Source organism: Podarcis muralis, chromosome 6, assembly GCF_964188315.1.
Source record: "Podarcis muralis chromosome 6, rPodMur119.hap1.1, whole genome shotgun sequence".
Lineage (NCBI taxonomy): Eukaryota > Metazoa > Chordata > Lepidosauria > Squamata > Lacertidae > Podarcis > Podarcis muralis.
Window position 1 is genome coordinate 17,937,357 of NC_135660.1, and position 23,713 is coordinate 17,961,069.

The following is a 23,713-nucleotide window of genomic DNA, read 5'->3' on the forward strand; positions in this document are numbered from 1 at the left end:
CCACAATCCTAGCCCACAACAATGACCATGGCACTACAAACAGCCCATGCTGTTCTAAGCTAGTGAGTATGACCAATATCTTCAGACCTAGCTCAATTCAAAAGATGGCTCCTGTTAAAACAAAACAACAACAACAACAATCAAGACCAAATATCTACCCTGCACTAAACATTCTGGAATAACAACCTCTGTGTTAGCTTCAGACTGCCATTTTGTGATTGCAGTGCATAACAAATGGGAATTCCATTGCCTCCAAAGGAATATGATTCAAAGGGTGGGGGAAAACACACTGTTCTGGTGCTTCCAGAGATAAACCTCTTTCTTTCTTTCAGGTATTATGTATCAGGTGTGCTGGAACAGCAGAACAGGGATCAGAACTGGTGGCATAGTTGCAAAAGAGGACCACACACACACACACAATCATTTCCAGCTTCACCTCAGTACTATCTCAGCAAGCTGCTATCTGGACACTGCCCAAGGTAGAGTACAGCCCAAAAATGTGAATACTGTTCAGCCAAGAACTGAATGCACATGAACTTGAACTTGGATCAAGGTGAAAGATTCTGCTGAGCATTATGTTATTGCTACTATTATCACCACCCCACCCCCACCACTGATTTAGATTCACCACCCAAGCTTCATCATGAATTCCCAAGATAGGTTGCAACAATTCTAAAGTAAAAAATAGTTAAATTACAGTCAAGAGAATGGGGTGGGTTCTAAAATGTTGGGGGAAGCCAAGAATTCATTCTATGCTTTTGAAGAGAGGAATCAGAGCCAGGTTCATTCTGCCAACAAGGATGGGCTCCACCTCAGATGGAGAGCACATGCCTTGCATGCCAAGGATGGACAGCACATGCCTAGCATGCAGAAGGTCCCAGGTTCAGTCCCTGGCATCTCCAAGTCTGGCTGGGAAAGGACCCTGTCTCAAACCCTAAGGAGCTGCACACTATAATTTAGATGGACTGATGAGAACATCTCCTGATGTTCGCTCAGGATGTCCTACAGCATCAGGAGAAAAAGAAGAAATGTTTCAAGTAGAGGTGTTCCAGGAGCTATGAAAGCCTGTGCAGTAGGGGATCACAGATGAGGAACCTAGGACTTTCTAAATTTTATTGCACTCCCAACTCTCACTAGCCCTGGGCCACCCTCAGAGATGATTGGCGCTGGAGTCCATCAACATCCAGAGGACCTCCAGTTTCCCTGAAGTTGAGGTGGGTGGCAAGGAAATCCAAGTTGCTAAAACTTGTTTAGGGAAGCTTTTAATGTTTAATAGACTATTGTATTTAATGTATTTAAATTATGTATTGTATTTAATGTTTAATAGACTATTGTAGTCTAACATTCTGTAGGAAGCCGCCTAGAGTGGCTGGGGAAACCCAGCCAGATGGGTGGGATATAAATAATAAATTATCATCATCATCATCATCATCATCCTGGAGGAGGAAGTCACATCTCTCTGCCTTAAGCTACCTCACTGGGTTCCCCACCCCCAAATTGGGCCCGGCAGAAGATTCCAGGTTCAATCTCTGGTTTATCTCAGCAGGGTGGAGGAGGGGAAAGCTTTGCTTGAAAAGTGGAGAGCTGCTGGTGGTCAGCATAGACAACAGAGAGCAAGAACAGAGTGAGTTGGTGCAAGGCACACCCTATGCAACACAGATAAATGAAGGTTCCCATTTTCTCATCGTCACCAGGGTGTGCATTTTTCATTCCTGGTCATCATCAAGTGGCACTTGTGGTGTGCTGCAGGTGACTCCTTTTGGACGCCTCTGAGCTTCACCCTCCCATTCCTGGAAGCCCTCTCCGTCCTCCCATTCCCAGACCTCCATAGACCTGAAGCTGTTTACCTGAAAAACAGCCCATCTCCCCAACTCTTGTTCCTGAGGAACTCTGACTTCCCCATACAACTGAACTGCAGCAGATCTCCAAAAACTGCGGGCTTCCTTTGGTTTCCCCACCCCGCCCCAAATCGAGCTGTTTAAAAGAGATGCGCTCTCTCCCTCTCCCCTTCCTCCTTAAAGCCATGTTGTTTTCTGCCTGAGGCTGGGACGAGGAGCTGACCTGCTCTATCCTGTGCGCCTCGCACAAGAGATCCACCCACTAGTACCATCTCTCTCTCTCTCTCTCTCTCTCTCTCTCTCTCGATACATCAGACCAGAAGAGAAGGATACAAGCGAGCAAAGCAAGAAGCTGAAGGCTGATGTCCCACCTCCAGAGGACTCCAGGAGGCTCCGGGCAGAGTTTCCCCTCCTCGCCGACAGATGAGAGAGGTGGAGGAAGCCAGGCGCCCAGATGCGTGATCCAGAGATCCGGTACCCGGGATCCGGCTCGCCCAACCCTCCTTTCCCGCGTCTCGGAGTGAACCACGCGATTGCTCTGGGAAGCTTAAGGCAGCGGCGGCGGCGGCAGCAGCAGCGCCCTACTGAAGCAAGGCGGTGCGCTTTCGCCTCGGAGGCGCCATGCCCAGCTTGGGCGCCGCGCACCGGGCGCTCTTTCCTCTGATGCGCCTTCGCTTTTCCTGGCTCTCTCCTCGCCGTCGATCCCCGACGCTTCTCTCCTCCTGGGCAAAACTTGAGTGGGGGAGAGAAAACCGCCTCGACGAAAAAGGATTACACCGGCGAAGCAGACAGCCGCGTTGGGCTGGGGAGGGGCGCGTGAGGGTGTCTCCGTGCGCGCTCGAGGGCGCGCGCGCGCCTGGGTGCGCGCCTCGCCGCTGAAATGCAGGCGGCGGGTCGGCGAGGCTGACATGGACCCGGGGCACGCTCCGCGGCCCGCCATGGGGGTCAGCGAGCCGCAGCCGCTCCGGAAAGGAGAGGAAGAAGCCCGGCAAGAGTTCCTCCTCCGTCGGCCCGCAAAGCCACGCCGCCCGGGGAGACCCGGGGAGCTCCGCCTCGCAGCCAGCCCGGCGCTCGGATCTCCTTAGGTATTCGCTGTCCTTCCTGGGTTTTTTGCGCCTTCGCTTCTTGATCTGGCGGAGGGATGAGGCGCGATTGCGGGGTTTGGCCACTGTGTGTGTGTGTGTGTGTGTGTGTGTGAGAGAGAGAGAGAGAGAGAGAGAGAGAGAGAGAGAGAGAGATGCGATGTTTTTGTTGCCATTGTTTCTCGCTTGTATTTGCAAGACGCACCCCCCCCCCCCGAAGGATCTGGAAGGAAGACCCTTAAAATAATAACCAAGCCAATGTTCTTCCAATGTATACATTGTCACCGGCCTCTTTTCTGTTATTATTTTAGTGTCTTCCTTTCATCTCCGCCCCCGCCCGCCAACAACTCCATAAACATTTCACGGATCCTTATTCCCCCCACCACACACACGTTTTAAAACGCAGGATTCTCGTGCTTTGTAATGATAATAGCAGCTATGCAGCTTTGTAATCGACAGCGATCGCCACTTCTACGTTGCAACAGGACTTGGTTCTGAAAAGGAGCAGCGCTGGCGAGGAGAGCGATTTGAAGGTGGCGGTGGGGAGCAGAGATTTGGCTGCTCCCTTGTTGGGTCCTAAGAGAACCCGCGTCGGGGCAAAGAGGCACGGAAAGGGGTGGGTGGGTGTGCTTGCTGTCCCATCGGATTCCCAGCTTGCCAGCTCTCCACTCTTTGTAGCAGAATCCCCAAAGAGATGATGGGCTGCAAGGGCGGTGGGGACAGAAGCATCAGAATTCCTCCCAGGCGCAAGCGGAGCCTCTTCTGTCTCGGAGGGATGTCTCTAGCTGCCACCTGCCAGCCCCACCTCCCCTCCTTTCCTCAAGGGGGAGATCAGGAGGCGGCCACCCAAACCCAGCTCTTCCGGGCGGGGAGGCATCCTGCCCTGCCTCTCCCTGCCCTAAGCGAAATAGATTTGCAAGAGGCATTATTAAAAATAAATCTGGGGGTATTCCGTTCCAAAGTACCTGGCTTCTGACAAGCGAGGGGCGTGTGGGAGAGAGTGGGTCTATGAAAGCAATAGGATGATGGGCCCAAACAACGCACCACCTTCAAGGGAACTTGGGCAAATGGTTGCCAACTTAATCTAGGCGAAGCTGACTAAGCATGGGAGCTTATTGTGTTAGGGAATCTTTCCTGCACTCTAGTAACCAGGCATCTTTGTTCTCTATGTTCCCTCCAGCTCCAGATATGCTCCTTTTGGTTGCCTTCTTGTTTTCTACGGAAAGAGAGAGCTGTTCAATTTACCTTTGGAGATTGGCGGCGGCGGCGGGGGGGGGGGGGGCTCCCCTCCCTTGGATCTAGGCAGAAATCGAGGCATAGGTTCTCCTTCTCTGGGGTCAGATAGCAAGTCCAAGCCAACACAATTAGGGGAGAGGGAGAGAGAGAAATGGAAAGGATGGAAAGGAGGCGAGGCAGGTAAAATAAGGAGAGGGAGGCAGCAACGGAGCGGTTAAATCCTCCGCCGCCGCCGCCCCCCCCTTCCCTCTGGAAGGAAAAGATGCAAAATGGTCCATTGTCACCCAAGTGGCTTCAACACTTGGCTAGGAGCTTTGGAAAAGGAGGAAGGAGGGGGGAAATATCTGGGAAGAAATAAGAGCCTGTTGGATGTTGTGGGGTGGACTGAAGCCTTTTCAGCTGCAGGGGGGTGGGGAGTAGGAAGAGGAGTGGGGAGGACGAGGAAAGCATGAAGGAAGAGAGGGGAAGGTCTCTCCTCCAAGTTCCCCCGGCGCTGCCCTTTCCTTTACCTCTGCTGGGACAGGTTTAGGTTTGATGGAGAACTGCAGGCGAGGGCGGGAGAGAGAGAGCGAGAGAACGCGCGAGCGAGCGAGCTCAACTGAGCCTACTACTTTGGAAGCAAGCGGAGAGAGTTCTTGGCTATGTGGAGAGGGGCGGGTATCTCCTCTCCCCTTAATGGCTGCAGCTCTCAAGGATTTGCTGGAATATGCACACTTGGTGGCCCAGGGGACATTCCCCTATTATGATCCTTTTTTTCCATCCCAGGCTTTTCCCCCCTTCCAGAGGGGGGCGGACGTAGGAGACCACCACCCAGCCACCACCGGGATTGTTCCTCTGCTTCTGGCTGCTGCTTCCTTCTCCATCATCTCGGGTTCCCCCGCTCCTGATCCCCCAAATAACTCTTCCTCCTCCTCCTCCTCCTGGCGGGGAATGGGGGGTGGGGGTAGAAAGCAAGCCCAGTACAGTCAGGGCTTCCCAGACGTGCCCCCCCCCCACCTGGTGCCAAGTGCGTCCTCCTACATTTGTTCCCCTTTTCTTCAAGCTCAAATTCATGACGTGGTGGTGGGGGAAGCCTGATTCAGGGGCAACAATGCGCTCTCTCTCACACACACACTCACAAAAGGGAAGGAGTGGAAGAAGGAGCGAAAGGATGAGAAGCCCCAGCCTGAACCTCCTGCCATAGACCTTCCCTGCCTCGTTTCTCAAAGATGAGCTGGTGGTACCCAGAGAAGGCAGCGGCGGCGGCGGCAGCGGCAGATCTAGGAGGCTGCAGCAGCCCCCTTTGCCTCCCTCCTCCATTGACTGTGCCAAGCAGCATCTCTGCATCCTAAGGAACCTCATTGCATTCCTAGCACGTCTCATCTTTGCTTGCTTCCCCCCCCCCCCTTTCCTTTTGCTTCAGCCCTCAGCAGGAGTATAGAACCAGAACAGAGAGAAAGAGAGAAACCAGGAATCCTTATTTTATTTTATTTTTAAAAGCCGTTGAAAATTCCGTACGTAGATATCTATTTTTCCAAGTGGGTTTGGCTATTTTTTCCCTACCCTCTCTCCTTTCCCGGCTCTCTCCAAATGTGCTAAAAAAATTTATCTCCTTCGGACCGGTAAGTACAAGCTCTTTCTGGATCTCTCGATCTCTCTTTCTCCCTCCCTTCCCCCTCCCCGCTTTTCTGCTGGGATAGAGCATCTCTTTCTACCCCCTTTTTTAATGCAGAAGAGGAAAAGAACTTAAGTAGCTTATCTCTCTGTCCGTCCATCTCTATTTATCTATCCATCTTTCTACTGAGACAAAGAGCAAAAAATCAGACCTCTCCCCTTCCTCTTTCCTCATTCAGATCGTGCCTGGTAATTTTCCTTCCACCGGGTCCCCCAGTTCCCTTCATTTGCAAATAGATTCTCTGCTTCGATTTATTTCATTTTTCTGTAATGAAATGCTCTCATTCCACCCTGCCCCCACCTGCGCCTCCCATTTCTTTCCCTAACTAGGTCCTTTTGCTATTAAGGGCTTTCTTTTTTCATAACGGGGAGGGAGGAATTCCCTTCGCCTGCATGGGTGTGTTGGGGTGTGGGGGTGGAGTGGAGAGTGCACGATAATCCATATCTGTAAAGCTCCTTTGCTATGAAGAGAACAGAAATAAATACCAGGACTCTGGCAAACCCGTTTGAAATGGGCAGCAGCAGCAGCAGCAGCAAGTAGGGGCTGTGAAGCCATCCTTGTCAGGAGTCATAGTCTTTAACAGTGATTTATTCTTCTGTGTTGGAATGATCTGGGCAAAAGGAGTCAAGGAGAAAAAGAGAATGCCCTCCCTTTGCCGCCCCAAGCAGAGGAGGCTGTAGGTCACGGGGTCCAGTTGTCCCCTCCAAGAGGAATCTTTTGTGAGCTTTTGCTGTAAAGCAAGGGTTATTTCTCCTGGGCTTAGTGTAAAGGTATTTTTTTCCCCTCTTACTTTTCCTCCCCCTTCTCCTCTTTTGTCCTGCTGGATCATTCCTGGATGGTTCTACAGGCAGAAAACACCCACGTCCAGAGTCTCCCCTCACCCATCCCTATTGCCCCCTTTCATTCCACCATCTCTTTCCATCCGTAGCCCTGCAACTGCCGCTTTCCCCCTTGGGTATGTGGATGGCAGAGGCATGTGCCTCCCGAAGATTAATCATCTCTAAATGATTTAATCAGCTGAAATGACTAATATGGAGTGTGCATTTATCTGATACTATACCAGTTGCGTTAATCCATTTTGTGTGCTTGGGAGAGAAGGATCTCTCTCTCTCTCTCTCTCTCTCTCTCTCTCTCTCTCTCTCTCTCTCTCCCAACCCCCGGTATTGAAGCAACCGTTGCTACTAACCCTTGTATACTGATAAAATCCCAGTTACGGATATTCCTACAGGGACTGGGGCTCTGGGAACTTGTCTGTCCCCATTTCCTTAAATAATGGCTGTATCATAGCATTAGATGGGCATTGCCTGAATAATAAAAAACACAACAACTTCCAAGTTAAGCGTTTGTGTGTTCATGAGGATGCAATGTATAGACTGCATGGTTGTGTGTGTGTGTGTGTGTGTGTGTGTGCCAGATAAAAATCTCTTCCTGCACCTCATCTCTCCTTACTCTTGTGATTGATGCAGGTGTCGAGGTAAGACTGAGATGATCTCCCATATGCTTCCTCCTAAACACTCCTTGTCTTTGTGTTGGCGGGGGAAATGTTTCACAACATAGGCCCTATAGGTTCATTTGCTGTTTTTCATGAGGATGTCATTCACTAAGTAGCCTGGGAGAGGGGTGAGCAGGATGGGGAAACAAGAAGGCTGTTGCATGATGAGATGTTTCAGTATCACTTAAGTCAAAACCAGGAGAGGTTCTAAAGAGCAATGCTAGAGTTTTCTTTTCTTTTTTGTAATAAACTTCCAAGTAACCTCACGAAACCCCGTTAGATGCTCTAGATGCATGGTTCAATATAAAAATAGCCCGATAAAATGCTGATCGACCGTAATCCATTTGTGTTTTCATTTCTGTTTCAGTTTTGTAATCTGTCGCAACCATGAAGTCTCCGACAGCCGACCCTCCCCGTAGGAGAAGGATGTTGTGGATTATTCTTCTAAGCACAATTGCTGTAGCGTGGACTACCCCCATCCCCTTGATAGAGGACTCGGAGGAGATTGAGGAGTCTTGCTTCGATCCTTGTTACTGTGAAGTCAAAGAAAGCCTTTTTCACATACACTGCGACAACAAGGGATTTATAAATATTAGCCAGATAACGGAGTCCTGGTCGAGACCTTTCAAACTTTACCTGCAGAGGAACTCCATGAGGAGATTATATACTAACAGTTTTCTCCACCTGAACAACGCCGTTTCGATCAACCTGGGGAACAACGCACTACAAGACATTCAGACGGGAGCCTTTAATGGCCTCAGAATCCTGAAGAGGTTGTACCTGCATGAGAACAAATTGGACATCTTCAGAAACGACACTTTCCTGGGCTTGGAGAGTCTGGAATATCTGCAGGCAGATTACAATGTCATTAAGCGGATCGAGAGCGGGGCATTTCGAAACCTGAGCAAGCTCCGGGTCCTGATCTTGAACGACAACCTTATCCCCATCCTCCCCACCAATTTGTTTAAGTCGGTGTCCTTAACTCACTTGGACTTGCGTGGAAACAGGTTGAAAGTGCTCTCCTACCGAGGGATGCTGGATCACATTGGCAGGAGCCTGATGGAGATCCAGCTGGAGGAGAACCCCTGGAACTGTACCTGTGATATTGTCCAGCTGAAGAGCTGGCTGGAGCGCATCCCTTACACTGCCCTTGTGGGAGACATAACCTGTGAGACCCCTTTCCACTTCCACGGGAAGGACCTGAGGGAAATTAAGAGGAATAAACTCTGCCCAATGCTGTCTGACTCGGAGCTGGTCAGCATCGGTGCCCCTCAGCTGCCCTCGAGCAAGGAGAACGCGTGGCCTACTAAGCCTTCTTCCATGCTGTCCTCTTTCCATTTCACTGCTTCCTCTGTCGAATACAAAACTTCCATTAAGCAGCCCAGGCCCACCAAACAGCCCAGGGCACACAAGCCACCCCCGACACCTCGAGGCCTATATCCTGCGCCCAACCAGCCCCCAATAGCTGGTTACCAGACGAGGCCACCCATCCCCATCATCTGCCCTACTGGCTGCTCATGCAGTTTGCACATCAATGACTTGGGCCTGACAGTCAACTGCAAGGAAAGAGGGTTCCACAATATTTCCGAGCTCCTGCCCAGGCCCGTCAACGCCAAGAAGCTGGTCCTGAGCGGTAATTTGATACAGAAAATTTACCGTTCCGATTTCTGGAATTTTTCTTCCCTGGATCTCCTGCATTTGGGGAACAACCGGATCTCCTACGTTCAGGACGGGGCCTTTGTCAACCTGCCCAACCTGAAGAGCCTGTACCTGAACGGCAATGACATTGAGAAGCTGACCCCAGGCATGTTCAGGGGTCTGCAGAGCCTGCACTATCTCTATTTTGAGTACAACCAGATCAGGGAGATCCAGCCCGCTGCCTTCAGTCTCATGCCCAACCTGAAGCTTCTCTTCCTCAACGACAACCTCCTGAGGAACCTGCCTACAGATGCCTTTGCAGGCACCTCTCTGACCAGGCTCAACCTGAGGAACAACAAATTCCTGTACTTGCCCGTGGCTGGCGTTCTGGAGCACCTCAACGCCATTGTGCAGATTGACCTGAAGCTCAACCCCTGGGATTGCACGTGTGACCTGGTGCCTCTCAAGCAGTGGATCGAGGCCATCAGCTCCGTCATCATGGTGGGGGATGTCCTTTGCGCCAGCCCAGACAACCTTACCCACAGAGACATCCGCTCTGTGGAGCTGGAGGTACTCTGCCCAGAGATGTTGCATGCTGCTGCTGCCTCGCCAGCCCCTCCAGCGTGGGGCCACCCTAGCCCCACCAGCCCGTCGCCCTATGAGCTCCCCCCGGCTGGGGGAGGCCCGGTGCCCCTCTCCGTGCTCATCCTCAGCCTCCTTGTACTGTTCTTCTCGGCGGTCTTCATTGCTGCGGGCCTTTTCGCTTTCGTCCTGCGCAGGCGTCACAAGAAGCTACCCTTCCGGAACAAGCAGCGGCAGGAGACCCTCGACTTGACGGGAATCCAGATGCAGTGCCACCACCTCTTCGAGGAGGGAGGCGGCGGAGGCGGCGGGGGACTCAGCGCCTCCCCGGAAAAGGCACCCCCGGTGGGGCACGTCTACGACTACATCCCGCATCCAGTGACCCAGATGTGCAACAACCCCATCTACAAGCCCCGCGAGGAGGACGAAGTGGTGGCGGGGGAGCCGGGGCAACCTGGGGACATGCTTTTGGGAGGTGGTGGTGGTGCTGGCAGTGGTGGTGGTGGTGGAGGAGGAGTTGGCTGTGCAGGGGAACAGTTTGCCGACCCCACAAAGGACGGTGGGAGCAGCAGCTGCTACAGGACCTTGCTGGAGAAGGAGAAGGAGTGGAGCTTGGCCGTGTCCAGCTCGCAGCTCAACACCATAGTGACCACCAACCATCACCCGCACCCGCCCGGCGGGGGGATTGGAGGGGGGCTGCCTCTCCTGGGGGAGCTAGCGCTGGTGCCGCCTGTCTTCCACCACGAAAAGAACGGTGGGGTGGTGCTCTTCCCCCCTAGTGGTGCCATTCTAGACAGCAGGGACAGGCCGCCTTTGGCGCCACCGTGCACGGTGGGCTTTGTGGACTGCCTCTATGGCACGGTGCCCAAATTAAAGGAACTACACGTGCACCCCCCTGGCATGCAATATCCAGACCTGCAGCAGGACGCCAGGCTGAAAGAGACCCTCCTCTTCTCGGCTGGTAAGGGCTTCCCAGACCACCACCAACCCCCCCAAAGTGAATACCTCGAGTTAAGGGCCAAACTCCAAACCAAGCCGGATTACCTCGAAGTCCTGGAGAAGACCACTTATAGGTTTTGAAACAAAACAAAACAAAAGTCTAGCTTTTACAGCCAAATCCCAGACCCGCCCCACAGCCCCACGGCCCCCTGAGTCCCCACTCCTTGGCTCCCCGCCCTTCCTGCCCCCAAACCACCGCATGCTGATACTAGAGGATACTGCTCTGTGCTTTCCCCCTGCCAGATGATGGTTTGGAGGAAAGGCCCTTCTCAGATGATCATGAATCGATAAAGTGCCTTTTGCAGACTTTTGCCAGCAGATGTTAATCAATCATTATTTTTTTATACTGGAAAAAAAATGGAGACTTTGACTGTGCCATGTTGTCTAAGGTATACGAATATTATTATAATTAGTATCATGGGGGGGGGGTTATTTGCCTCGGTCCTGATGACAGTAAATTCTATGTGTGTTACGCTACTCTCTCTATCTCCTCTCTCTCTCTTGCAGGCTTTTGTTTTTTTCTGTTGTAGTTTTTTAAAAAACAAACAAACAAAACAAAACAGAAACCTTTCTGTTCTATCTTTTTTTTTTTAATGCTCTGGGGAGGGAGGTGGATTTTTTTTAAAAAGACAACATCGGTTGTGCTTTGGCTATTCTTTCCCTCATCATGGCACAGAACCTGTACATTACTTTGAAGGGGTGGTGGGTGTCTGGGGTGGGGAAGAGAACCACAAGAACAGCAACAAAAAATTGCAGTTTTCTGCATGTCTGGGAACTGCAGGCAGTGGCGGGGAGGGGGGTCATTTTCTTCCCCAAATGTTCTCACTCTCTTGGCTTCTCCTCCTCCTCCTCCTCCTCTCTCTCTCTCTCTCTTTCTCTCTCTCTCTCTCTCACACATACAAACACAGGTCCAAACGCTTATTATGTTCCACTCTGTATCCTAAACCCCCTGCAATCAGCCTCCTAGCCATCCCAATTTTCTTGCACCCTGTTCTATTTCTGCATCTCTCCCCCCACCGCAGGGATGGGGTACCACAGTCTATTCCAGAGGGGAGGTCACTGGCTTGCTTCTCCAGCAAAGGAGCTGTCTATTTGCTCCCTTCTGTGGCTGCCCTACAGGAAAGGAAAGGTCATTGCCATTTGATTGTGTTCCTTTCTGGAGGACAGCTGCACCTCTAATTAAAAAGAGAACCGGACGTCACAAATGCATTGGAAAGGGGACATTTGCTTGGTAAGCTGCCACCGGTGTCTCTGTAAAAGAAGCCCTTTTAGGTTGCAGTCCTGTGCCCCCTCACCTGGGAGTAAGTCCCATGGAAATCAGTGTGGCTTCCTTCTGAGTAGAGGTGCTAATGTTCTCCCCCCCCCCCCGCTCACAAATGCAGACAACACACAAACACACACAAATACAATTGTGCATATATTTATTCTGTACTTTCAAGTGAATATAAATTGTAAAGGTAATGTTTAATCATTGTACAGTGATGCGTCTGGTATAGCTTTCCTAATAAAACGTTTTGAAAAAATATATATAGATATAGGTATATAGATATATATTAGAAGTTAAAAGAAAAAGCTTGAATCTTAAAACTTCAACTATACCCTTTTCACACCAATGCTTCCCTCCCCCCCCCTTTTAAGGCCACATGTTATTTTATTAACAACAATCCACTGTGATGTTAGCAAGGTATAGGACAACAAAAAATAACTCTCGGTGCAATTTTTCTATATATAAAAAAGATGGTTCTGGACTTTAGAATTCAGATTTCCAGTCTCTTCCTCTCTCTCTCTCTCTGTTTCTCTCTTTCCCCTCCCTCCATTTCAATTTGTTATCCATCTCTCTTGGTGAGTTTCCGCCCACCCCTCCTAGATGAAAATATGCAATAGATTTATTTTAATTCCTTTTAATTGCTAGGATTATTATGTTCCGCTGCAAGGATATGAAAAAAAGAAATGATAATATGAGATACAATTTGCAGTTGAGATTGGATAAAATATTTAAAAGTACATGGAAGGAAATGCATTTATAGAGGAGTGTGTGTGTGTGTGTGTGTGTGTGTGTGTGTGTGTGCAGGATGGCAAGCATATATTGCTGCATTTTGGGCAACAGCAGTTGTTGGGCATGTTTGCATTTCTCCCCCCTTTTTTGATAAAAACTAAAACAATCGAGAAAATTAGGCCTAATAGCATGAGTTCAAGTCTCTGCCTCTCTGATCTCACACTCGTTTTCACTGAAACTGTAGCTGGAGATGTGAGACAATGTAGTGCTGTGTGTGGAATTTTCTTATTTAAGATATTTCTTCTTTTAACTTTTCAGTCGCTATGACATTGCCAAATTGATTTGTGTGGAGCATGTTATTCTTTAAGCCCTTTAGGTTAGAGTAAAACCAAAGAGGGGAAGAGAGAGAGGTGGGGGGGAGGGGGATAAAGTGGAAAAGATGCTTTGTTTATTTCGTTTCTTTCCAAGGTATCTAGCTGGTATCTTGTTTCTTGTAGAACTGGGTTGACACATGAATAAAGCCGAAGGAAAAAGCTTTGTTTGGTGGCGGAAAAACAAAACAAAAAACCTCACACCTTCCAGTATGGCCAGTAGATGGCGACAGAGCTCCAGCAATTGCCTCACAGAGACCCAAGGTTACTTTTGAATTGTGCACAGCCCATCAACGGTGCTTTCCACTTGGACTCTTGAATCTGCCCTTAATAGAAAAATCATCGCATTGAATGTAATTCAGCAGACGTCACTAATGCCTTACATCGAGATAGAGATATAATTAAAGGGAAAGTGTGGATATTAGCTCCTTTGGTGTGTACGGATGTGAAACGGGGAAATCCTCTATTTTGAAGATTTTTATACACGCAAACACAGACACACACCCTGGTGCGCACGCACACACACATGCACACACACATTGCACACTGATGCAGAAAAAGAGGGAAATGTATTTAGAAATGAAATATTGCAAAATATATATTTTATTTGTCTTACTAAAAAAAAAAGTTATCCAGGGAAAATGAAATGTTTCTGCTGCAAATGAGAAAAACACTTAAAAGCTGCTTCCAATGCTCATTGGTGTTTCTAACAAATCTTGTTAAGCATAAATCGTAGCAATTTAGGCCAGGGTCAGACTTTTTTTACCCATGCTACAATGTCATATACGTGCTCATTTTCTTTTAAGGAAAAGTCTGCTCTTTTGAAAATACTGTTTTAAAAAAGAAAACTGGTATATATAATATTATGTACATGCGGTAGAGCTGCCCAACGAACAACCATGTACAAATCAGTTTTTAAAAATGAGAGCTTTAGAATGTAAAATGGTTTAACTCTACTGGGCCTTTTATTTTTTAGTCGATAGCCAAAGAACCCAGCATCACTCGGGGGATTGTGGCAGAATTTAGGCTTCAGTATGCCAGAGTATGGATTGAGAAAGGCCCATGTGCACAGTTTAGGCTCTCTTGCCTTTGGGCTTTTTATATTATGTATTGATTAAAAGGCCTACAGGTAGCAAATGTGCGGTTGGAGGTTTTGTGCCTGCTGCATATAATCTTGCTGCCCCAAGAGAAGCTTGTGCAAAAAGGCTGACACCTTCTCTGCAAAACAACAACAACAACAGTGTGCTTGGTGGGTTATGGCTGTGACCAGGGCTGGATTAACCCTTACATTAAGTCTGCTACAAGATAGGGAGGCTGCCACGTTGGGTGTTTAGCTTCTAAGAATTCCTCGGCGCAGGGGATGGGCCTAGATGGGGGAAGAGGAAGCTGTCAGGTCGCATCTCGCGGCATATTTTATCTTCTGACCCACAGCGATTCTGCAGGCTGCCTGAAAGCCATGCATGGAAGACATGCAAGGGGGTTGAGCCTTGGAGCTTTCTGTGTGCACAGGATGGGCTCTGATACTTATGACCCCTTCCCTAAAAGGATTTAAAAAACACCTGGATTTAGGGACCTTTCAGCTGTGGGGTGATTGTGAAAACCTCCACACTACAGAAAGCATCCTTACGCTGCCAACGGGGTTAGATTGATCACGTTAAATTTCTGCGTACTGTATCTGAAAACATGGCTGTGATCCTTTTCCCCGATAGCAGGGAATCAGCATCCCAAAGGCCCACATGGAGGAAGAGAGCTGAATCCAGGGAGGCTGGCTAGCAGGAAACTCAGAATATGTTTCTATTGGGGCACAGATGGAATATGAGCATTATGGCCACCTAGAAGCAGAGGTTCTCTATGTGTCTTGAAGTCATAGGTCAAGGAGATGCAAAAAGCCCGCCTATAGGTTCATTGGGTGTGTGACCCGTTGGGAATGAACCTATCAGGGTTCCTGAAGTTATTCTTGGTCCTTAAGACTTCAATACTAACTAGGTCTACCCAGATACTAATGCCAATTAATTCAGTGGGGCTCACACCCAGGTAAGTGGGGTTAGGATTGCACCCCAAATCTTTGATATTGGAAGCTCTTCAAAAAAAGTCTATGATATCCAATTGTGGTGTCTCTTTTGCTCAATTTACTTCCCGTTCCTCTCCCTCTGGAGCCCTCATGCACCCCCAAAATCTACTGTGGAAGGTTGGGGGGTCCTCTGAGACAGACAGGGGGGCTGCAGAAGAAAGGGGGGAATGGGAATCCCATTTGTTGAGGGTTGTTGGATCCGACCCATCTTTCAATCTTTCCCACCTTATTGAGTTATAACACAGCTGTCTTTACAATATAGATTTTCTTGCTATCGCATTAAGCACTTTTTTCTCTATCTCTCTCAAAATAAGTTGTTGGTACAGATAAGCTTGCATGCGTTGAACAAAATTACAAACCAGGAAAAGCAGATCCAGATCCTCTGAAAGGCAGTCATTATGCAGCTATTGATAACAACACACGCATGAACACCATTCAGTATTGTACAGAGCAGGTTAAACTGCAGATCTTACCATGACAAGGTGCTGAACACATTTTAAATACAGTATTGCACACATCAAAGTATAGCGGGAATAAATGGTTATAAATAATGTTTATATTTTATTTATACTCGCATCTCAACTCCAATATAGGGTGCAATTTTCACCTGAAAATGGTGAAGCGATCTTATTTATTCAGTGGAAATAAATTTATGAGAATGAAATTTTGTATTAAAAGAGATACTTTTTTGGCTAAAATTGAGTTATATTTTTTGTTCCCTTGTGCAGGCAATTTCTCTCGTGTGTTAAAAATTACACTAATACCCGCTGTGCATAAGGGGTACGAATATATAGCTATAACATTTCTCCGTATAATAGTCGGATTTTATTGGTTCATAATGCTTTTGGGATTGAGTTGCTAATGAACAAATCTGTTGTTTCGGGTTTCTCAGAAGTGGGTCATTGTATCAGTGGCTATTTTCATTCATTAATCTGAGTGATGGGTAATTAGTGTAGATGATTTATCACTTTCAGCATCATTATTAGAATATTGGAAGGAATGGGATAAAATGAGATTATCTACATCTACAGGAGAGATGCTTTCTTCCTTTCCCCCCTGAGAAAATGCTTCAACACTTCTAATTAGTATAATTTTTTTAGAGTGCTTCTGAAACAAATGGATGCGATGTTTGGTCAGGGCTTGTGCTAAACCACATTGTAGAGCTCAGTTTCTCCAAACAATGTTTTGAATCCTGACCCTCTCTGGGATGTGTGATGTGTAAGCAAGTGAGGAGGATGAGGTGTAGTCTGGTGAACAGATGGGGGCGGTGGAGAAATGTTGGTTGCCTAGCAACCCTGGAACTCCTGCATCACTTCAGCATAGGCGCAGAAGAGATGAGCACAGACATCACAGGGATAAAAAGCAGAGGACCTAAGTAAATCCCGTCTTGCTTAGGACTATTAGCCTGGAAAAGACGAGACTGGGAGGAGATATGATAGCCATCTTCAAATCTCTAAAGGGCTGTCACGTAGAAGACAGAGCAAGCTTGTTTTCTCCTTGAACTAATGGATTCAAGTTACAAGAAAGGAGATGTTGACTAAACATCAGGAATAACTTGGATGGTCAGAGCTGTTGAGATACTTGAAGATGGCAATCATATCTCCTCTTAGTCTCCTGTTTTCATGGTTAAACAGTTATAGCAAAACAGTTGAATGATTGGTATAATTTACTAATTAACCTTCTACCAAATGAATGGAACAAAAGTTTCCAAGGTGTCAAAGACATATAAGAATAATATTACTTCCGCTGCACATATGTTATAAAAGTATTATTAATGAAAACTGCAATGGTGTGAGCAGGATGAAGGGGTTTCACAACCGGTGATAGAATTGTGTCTTTTGTGGAGATTCAGATTGCTGCTGATGTAATATGGAAAATGAAATGCTAACTGGTTACCTACTGTGTATTGACGGAAGTTCAGTTTTATGTATTATGCTGAATACAAGAACTCTTTGCATTGAATGGGAAAAGCTAGTCGTTGGGCAGGAGGGAGGGCGAGAGTATGGCAGATTCTCCAGCACCGGGGGGCGTGGTGTTGTGCAAAGCAGTTGATAAGAGGCCACCAAGTTTGCGTGTGTGTTTATTGAGCTATTTTTAAAGATTTATATACCACATTCCTGTGCTTCAAGCAGTTCAGTTTAAAGCAGTAGCCTAAAATGCAATGGGCTCAAAACAAAAGGAAAAGAGGGCAAGGCGAGAGACCAAAAGAAAGAAAGAAAAGAAAACACAGGTATTGTGACAATTGCACAAGAAAATTACGGGAGAGAAAAGAGGCAACTGGCAATTGGTCAGAGCCCAGCTGAATGAGGGGGCCTTGCTGTCCTTCCTTTCTCTGGAGTTGCTTAGTTTATTTACAGTGGTACCTTGGGTTAAGAGCTTAATTCATTCCAGAGGTCCGTTCTTAATCTGAAACTGTTCTTAACCTGAGACACCACTTTAGCTAATGTGGCCTCCCACTACCGCCGCATGATTTCTGTTCTCATCCTGAAGCAAAGTTCTTAACCCGAGGTACTATTTCTGGGTTAGCAGAGTCTGTAACCTGAAGCGTCTGTAACCCGAGGTACCGCTGTATTTGTTTTGAAATGTCTGCTCAGTCGCAGGTGGTGTGCTGGAGCTGTGCCACTCACCTGACCTGGCTGAGTCACTGCTGCATGCCAGGATGGAGAGGGCGAGGGATGGGGCATAAGTGAGGTTGGCATGGTGCAAATGCACATGCAGAGCCAATATGGTGTGCCTGTTGGCACGTTTACACCGCGCTGCCCCTGCTGCCGCCGCCCCACCCCTCATCCTCTTCATGCCACCACACGGTCCACTGCTGTTTATGCCTCATACCTGCAACATGTTTGTGTTACTCAGAGCCCACAACAGTTGAAATACCACCATCCGTAACGATCAAAAAACCTAAGCAATGTAAAACTGAGCTCAGTAGATTAAAAAAGAATTCGCTATTTCAAATCTGAAGTGCAAAGCATGGGGAAAGCTGGCTGGAAGAGGAGCACTTCCCCCAACTAACACAAAGCAACAAGGCAGGGCATTGAGCAAGGCAGGGCATGATAACAGAGTGTATAGAATAAGCAGCTGGGCAATTGGGCTTCCTAAGTCTTTGCCCAGCCAATTAAATAATCCTATATTAGCCAGAATCTTCAAAGCATACTAAAGCACGCTTAAAAAAAGGACAGGTGCAAAAATATTTCCGATAGCATTGAAAGTGAGATCTCAAAGCCGAGCGAAAGTTGTCACAAATTGCCTGAAATCCCCCAAGAGCTAAGGCAGGAGTTAGCTCTGTGCTATCTATTTAAAGGCAGGGACGCGGGTGGTGCTGTGGGTTAAAGCACCGAGCCTAGGACTTGCTGATCAGAAGGTTGGCGGTTCGAATCCCTGCAACGGGGTGAGCTCCCGTTGCTCGGTCCCTGCTCCTGCCAACCTAGCAGTTCGAAAGCACATCAAAAGTGCAAGTAGATAAATAGGTACCGCTCTGGCAGGAAGGTAAATGGCGTTTCCGTGCACTGCTCTGGTTCTCCAGAAGCGGTTTAGTCATGCTGGCCACATAACCTGGAAGCTGTACACCGGCTCCCTCGGCCAATAAAGCGAGATGAGTGCCGCAACCCCAGAGTCGGTCATGACTGAACCTAATGGTCAGGGGTCCCTTTACCTTTATCTATTTAAAGCAGTATTATATACTATTTTGGCTTCCACCAAAGAATGCTGAGAGCCCTAGTTTGTTAAGGGTGTCTGGTGTAGCAGTCCCTTCAAATTTTACAATTCTATGATTCTGTTAGTTGTTAGGAGACCTCCCTGCCCATTCCCCTTACAGAACTGATTTAATAATCCCTCCTCCCAGGGAACTCTGGGAATTGTAGTTCTGTGATGGGAAGAGGGGTCTGCTATCAGTTCTTAGCATCCTTAACAAAGGACTGTCCTCAGGAGTCTTTCTTTTCTTTTTTTGGAAGGGGCGGGGAGCCATGACTGCTTAAAGTGATATGATATGATGCACAGTACAAGTAGGACCTAAGATCATTCAAATCCCCCATTGCCACCCCGCAAAATAAAATCTCCTGAAATAACTCTGCATGTTGCCTGAAAATGTATGACTTTCTGAGGATACAGGTTATGGCTATATTTTATGACTCAGGGATTTTATAAATCAATATGTTTGATGTAAAACCAACTGATCACCGTAAGCGAGATGGCCAGCAAAAATCTCAGGTGTACAAAGTGTGCTGAGAATCTGAAGTAGTTACTGTGATTATCAGTTTCAAGGTCAAAGTTCAACCACTTGGCAAGCTTGTGAAACCTTGGATGTTCCTAATTACTGTTCTGTTAATTGTCAACTTTCTCTTGTTATGTAGGGAAAGCAAGGTTTTTGTTAGGGGTAATTATGTTAAAATATGATTTTGCCCATTTCTCCTGTATTCAAGTTTTATGGGAAGGATCTGGGCTTAGTTAGTCATAAACAAATGTGACTAATTTTTATTTATTTTAATGGATCCACCACTATCCTTTTAGAAGAAAATGGCATTTCCCCCCGTTCCTATAAGTATGGATTTACTTAATCTAACATTCATTTAATTCACTCTTTTATGTATGCTGGAAAACAATTCTTTATATTAAGATAGCACTAGGCCCATCAGCTCTTTTCCTGAAAATCTGAAGTTGAAAGGAAAATATTTCTAGTTCCAAAATAATAATAATAATAATGATAATAATAATAAATAAATAAATAAATAAATAAATAAATAAATATAATGCAATCCTATTCACAATCACCTGGGATTATGTCTACAGTTTAGTTGTAGACATGCACAGCATTGCACTAATTATGATCCAAATGATTTCTCTTTTTCTTGAATTTAATCACTAATTGCTCACCTAGAAAGCCTTGCAGAGATCTGGCATTGTCAGTTGGCATAAAAAATGGCAAAGAAGCAGGGGAAAAAAATCACTGCGGAAATCTGTGAATTGGCTGTAGCCTAGGTGATTATATGAATTTTTGCCTAACAGAGGTCAAATCTAGGTTTAATTCCAACTTTGTCAAAGATGCTCAGTCTGGAACATATTTTGTCAGAGATCTTAGAAAGCCAATGGCAGCCCTAGCATATTTGCTAAAGCTAAGCAGGGTCCAGTATGGTTTCAAATTGGATGGGAGACCATGTGCTGAGATTCCTGCATTGGTAGGGAGTTGAACTAGATGACCCTGTGTGGTTCCATGATTCTATGACTAGGATAATATTAAGCAAAATAATGGAGAGGCAACCATTCAGAGGCTATACCTCTTCAAAACACAGGTCTTGCTTACCCCCTTCTCAAAAACTCCCTGATAACTTGACTGGGGTGAAGATGTGTCTTCTTTCTTATTAAGTTGCTAATTTTTTGTATATAGGGATTAATTTTCTCTCTTTTATTTCCTTTTTATTGGGGCGTGGTTGACAATCTGAACATAAGCTCCAACTGCAGTCTGAAGTGGTAGAGTCCCAAAAAGGGTGTGAACAGAATGATATTTCTGAATGCGTGTGGTTCGGCTCTCAGCAATATCCAGCTATGATTCAGAAAATCAGAATAAGCTCACACTTCAAATGTTTCTATGCGCCTGAATGAAACCAATGGAATTTTTGGGTCTGTGTGTGTGTTTACAGCCTGCGAAGAAATGAGCAGAAACTGATTCTCTTTGGAGATGAGTAGGAGAATATCTCTTTAGAGGTTCCTACCATGGAATAAAAATATATTAATGGATTATGGATACATCATACAATTGCCAATAGAGGGACACAATGGGGGGAACTTGGTTTGGCAGGCCTTTTAATGTGGGCCTATGTAATGGGAACTTGCTGAAACAATGCTGAACCAAAACACAGATATCCTCCAAAATTCACACTTCTCCAAATGTTGTGATGCAATTCTTCAGTTGGGAGGAAGATGTATACAAAAATATAGGGGTATTTTATTTTATTTTTGCATAGAAATTAGAAACCAAGTGCATTATATTAGGGGAATCTGCTTGCAAAATGTATCTATCAAGCGATGCCAAAAATTGTGTACTGAGATAAATGCACACGAAAAGTCCCATGAATTTTCACGAGGACTTCTTTAAAAAATTGCAAACTGATGAGGAAATGTGGTGAAATGAACTGAAAGCTTTAAAAAAGGAGAAAGGGAAAGTGGTTTGCCTGTCCCTAGGCCAAGGCAATGTGTTTGCACCATGAAGTTCAAATATGCTGTTTGAATCCATACAAGGTTCTATGGTATTCATTTGTTTCTTATTTTCAAAACTATTTTCTGGACAGATGCAAAGTGTGATTGGCATTGTAGATGCTGAATGTATATGTTATTTTAAATGAGCTAAATTGTCTTTCTGTGGCATGCTCTTCACGGCAAAACATTCACTTGGAATTTAATTTTATGTGGTCCATATGCTTCCTCAGACAAGTTCAGGAGGCAACCAATAACCAGCCGGCATAGTAGCTCCCAATTCATCTTTCGTTGTTCATTAGCTGTCCAATGTGAGAAAAGATGGTTGTATGTGATCATAGAACTTGGCTGTAGCAACTTTGCACTATCAGGCTATAGAGAGAAAACAGCATCTGTGTTTGCAGGAGGAAGGAAGAAGGGGACGCCTGGATGCATGGTGGGGGAGCTGGGCAGTACAGCAGAAACTCAAGGTCCCGCTCAGCAGATTGGGCAGGTGGAGTCCAATCACAGCAGGGCTGGCTTAGATTTTATTATTATGGCTTAACTGCACCACTGAAGCTGGGGCCATGTGGAGAAGACACCACAATACAAGGTTTAAGGATTTCCTAACCACACCCAGAAGGGACGCGGGTGGCGCTGTGGGTTAAACCCCAGAGCCTAGGACTTGCCAATCAGAAGGTCGGCGGTTCGAATCCCCACGACAGGGTGAGCTCCCATTGCTCAGTCCCTGCTCCTGCCAACCTAGCAGTTCGAAAGCACGTCAAAGTGCAAGTAGATAAATAGGTACCGCTCCGGCGGGAAGGTAAACGGCGTTTCCTTGCGCTGCTCTGGTTTGCCAGAAGCGGCTTAGTCATGCTGGCCACATGACCCGGAAGCTGTACGCCCGCTCCCTTGGCCAATAAAGCAAGATGAGTGCCGCAACCCCAGAGTCGGCCACGACTGGACCTAAGGGTCAGGGGTCCCTTTACCTTTACCTTTAACCACACCCAGTGCATTAGTATAATCTTTTTGCATCACCACCCCATGGGAAGCAGAAAGGTGACTTATATGCAGCCTTTTTGGTCCATCTGACTCAGTATTGGCTAGATTCATTCATTTATTTTACTGCATTTATGTACCACCTTTATCTTACAATGATATCAAGGTGGTGTCCATGGTTCTCCTCCTCCCCATTTCATCCCCCAAACAACCCTGTGAAGGTCTATTAGGCTGAGAGTGACCACAATTGGCCCAAGTACACCCAGCAAGCTTCGTGGCTGAGTGGGGATTCAAACCCTGCTCTCCCAGCTCCCAGTCCAACACTCTAACCATTACGCCACAATGGCAGGGTGTCAGGCAAGGGTCTTTCCCAGCCCTACCAGGAGATGCCAGGGATGGAACCTTCTGCATGCAAAACAGATGTCCTTCTGCTCAGCTACAATCTTTCTCTGACGTATCCAGTCTGTGTCTTTCCTTTGTCCCAGTTGTGGGGAACCTTTGACCTCGCAGATGCTGCTGACTACAACTCTCATCTTGCCTGGCCATTGGCAATGCTTGCTGGGGCTGATGGGAACTGTAGTTCAGTGATAACCAAAGGGCCAAAGCTTCCCCACACCTGCTCTATCCAGTGGTGCTCTCTCAAAGCCACATATCTCATCAATGCATCACATTAGCCTCCTCCACTTTTCCTGTTGAAATAATATAATGCCAGATGGTAGTTTCCATAGCAATTGCAGCTTCAATACCGATGCCAAGAAAATCTTCATTGTCTAAGTGAAGCTCACTATGACTAAGAAACCACAAATAAAAGGCTAGGAATAATCCTCTACACCTCAAAGGCTTGGTGTTGCCTGCAGATCTTATGCCTGTGTACTGTGTTGCCAGTGGCCCAAATCTCTTCGTAGCAGGGCTTTCCTTTTTTTGAGCAGGAACTCGCTGGAACTCAGTTCTGGCATCTCTCAGGTGGGTGCCATTGCCATTCTAAGAGAACAAGGGAGGCGTTCATGGTCAGTTCCGGCACCTCTTTTTTCCTAGAAGAATAGCACTTTTCAGTTTGGCTGATCATGTCATTGTGCTGTGTTGCCTAGATCAGGGATGGCTAACTTCTTGCCCTGTAGCCAAGTCTGCCAGAGCAATCCCCACACATGGGCAGCAGCGGCCACTGCAGAATTAAGTAGAAACAGCACCACCAAGCTCAGTGCCCTGATGGGGATGGATACAGGAATAGGGGAAATAATTTCGGTTCACCTTTCCAGGTGAGCCTACGGCCTTGGTCCAGTATACCTGAAGGAGTGTCTCCACCCCCATCGTTCTGCCCGGACACTGAGGTCCAGTGCTGAGGGCCTTCTGGTGGTTCCCTCGCTGCGAGAAGCCAAGTTACAGGGAACCAGGCAGAGGGCCTTCTCAGTACCCGCCCTGTGGAATGCACTCCCACCAGATGTCAAAGAGAAAAACAACTACCAGATTTTTAGAAGACATCTGAAGGCAGCCCTGTTTAGGGAAGCTTTTAATGTTTAACAGGTTATTGTATTTTAATATTCTGTTGGAAGTCACCAGAGTGGCTGGGGAAACCAGATGGGCAGGGTATAA

At 47.0% G+C, this 23,713-nt stretch overlaps 1 protein-coding gene across 4 annotated transcripts in view; it reads left to right on the forward strand.

The window, feature by feature from the left end:
- The first annotated feature begins 2,023 nt into the window (after positions 1-2,023).
- The window catches only part of SLITRK3 (SLIT and NTRK like family member 3), a 45,440-nt gene continuing 23,750 nt past the window's right edge, over positions 2,024-23,713 (forward strand). The window contains exons 1-2 of one of the 4 annotated variants that reach the window (XR_003706923.2): positions 2,024-2,923; positions 7,670-10,910. Coding sequence is in view for 3 of the 4 variants with exons in the window: in XM_028731467.2 (XP_028587300.2) it covers positions 7,690-10,602 (2,913 nt within the window). In the remaining variant the exon portion in view is untranslated. Of the gene's footprint in view, positions 2,924-3,862; positions 5,758-7,669; positions 11,068-23,713 lie in introns of those variants that run through there. The other 3 variants (XM_028731465.2, XM_028731467.2, XM_028731466.2) reach the window with 3 other exon arrangements.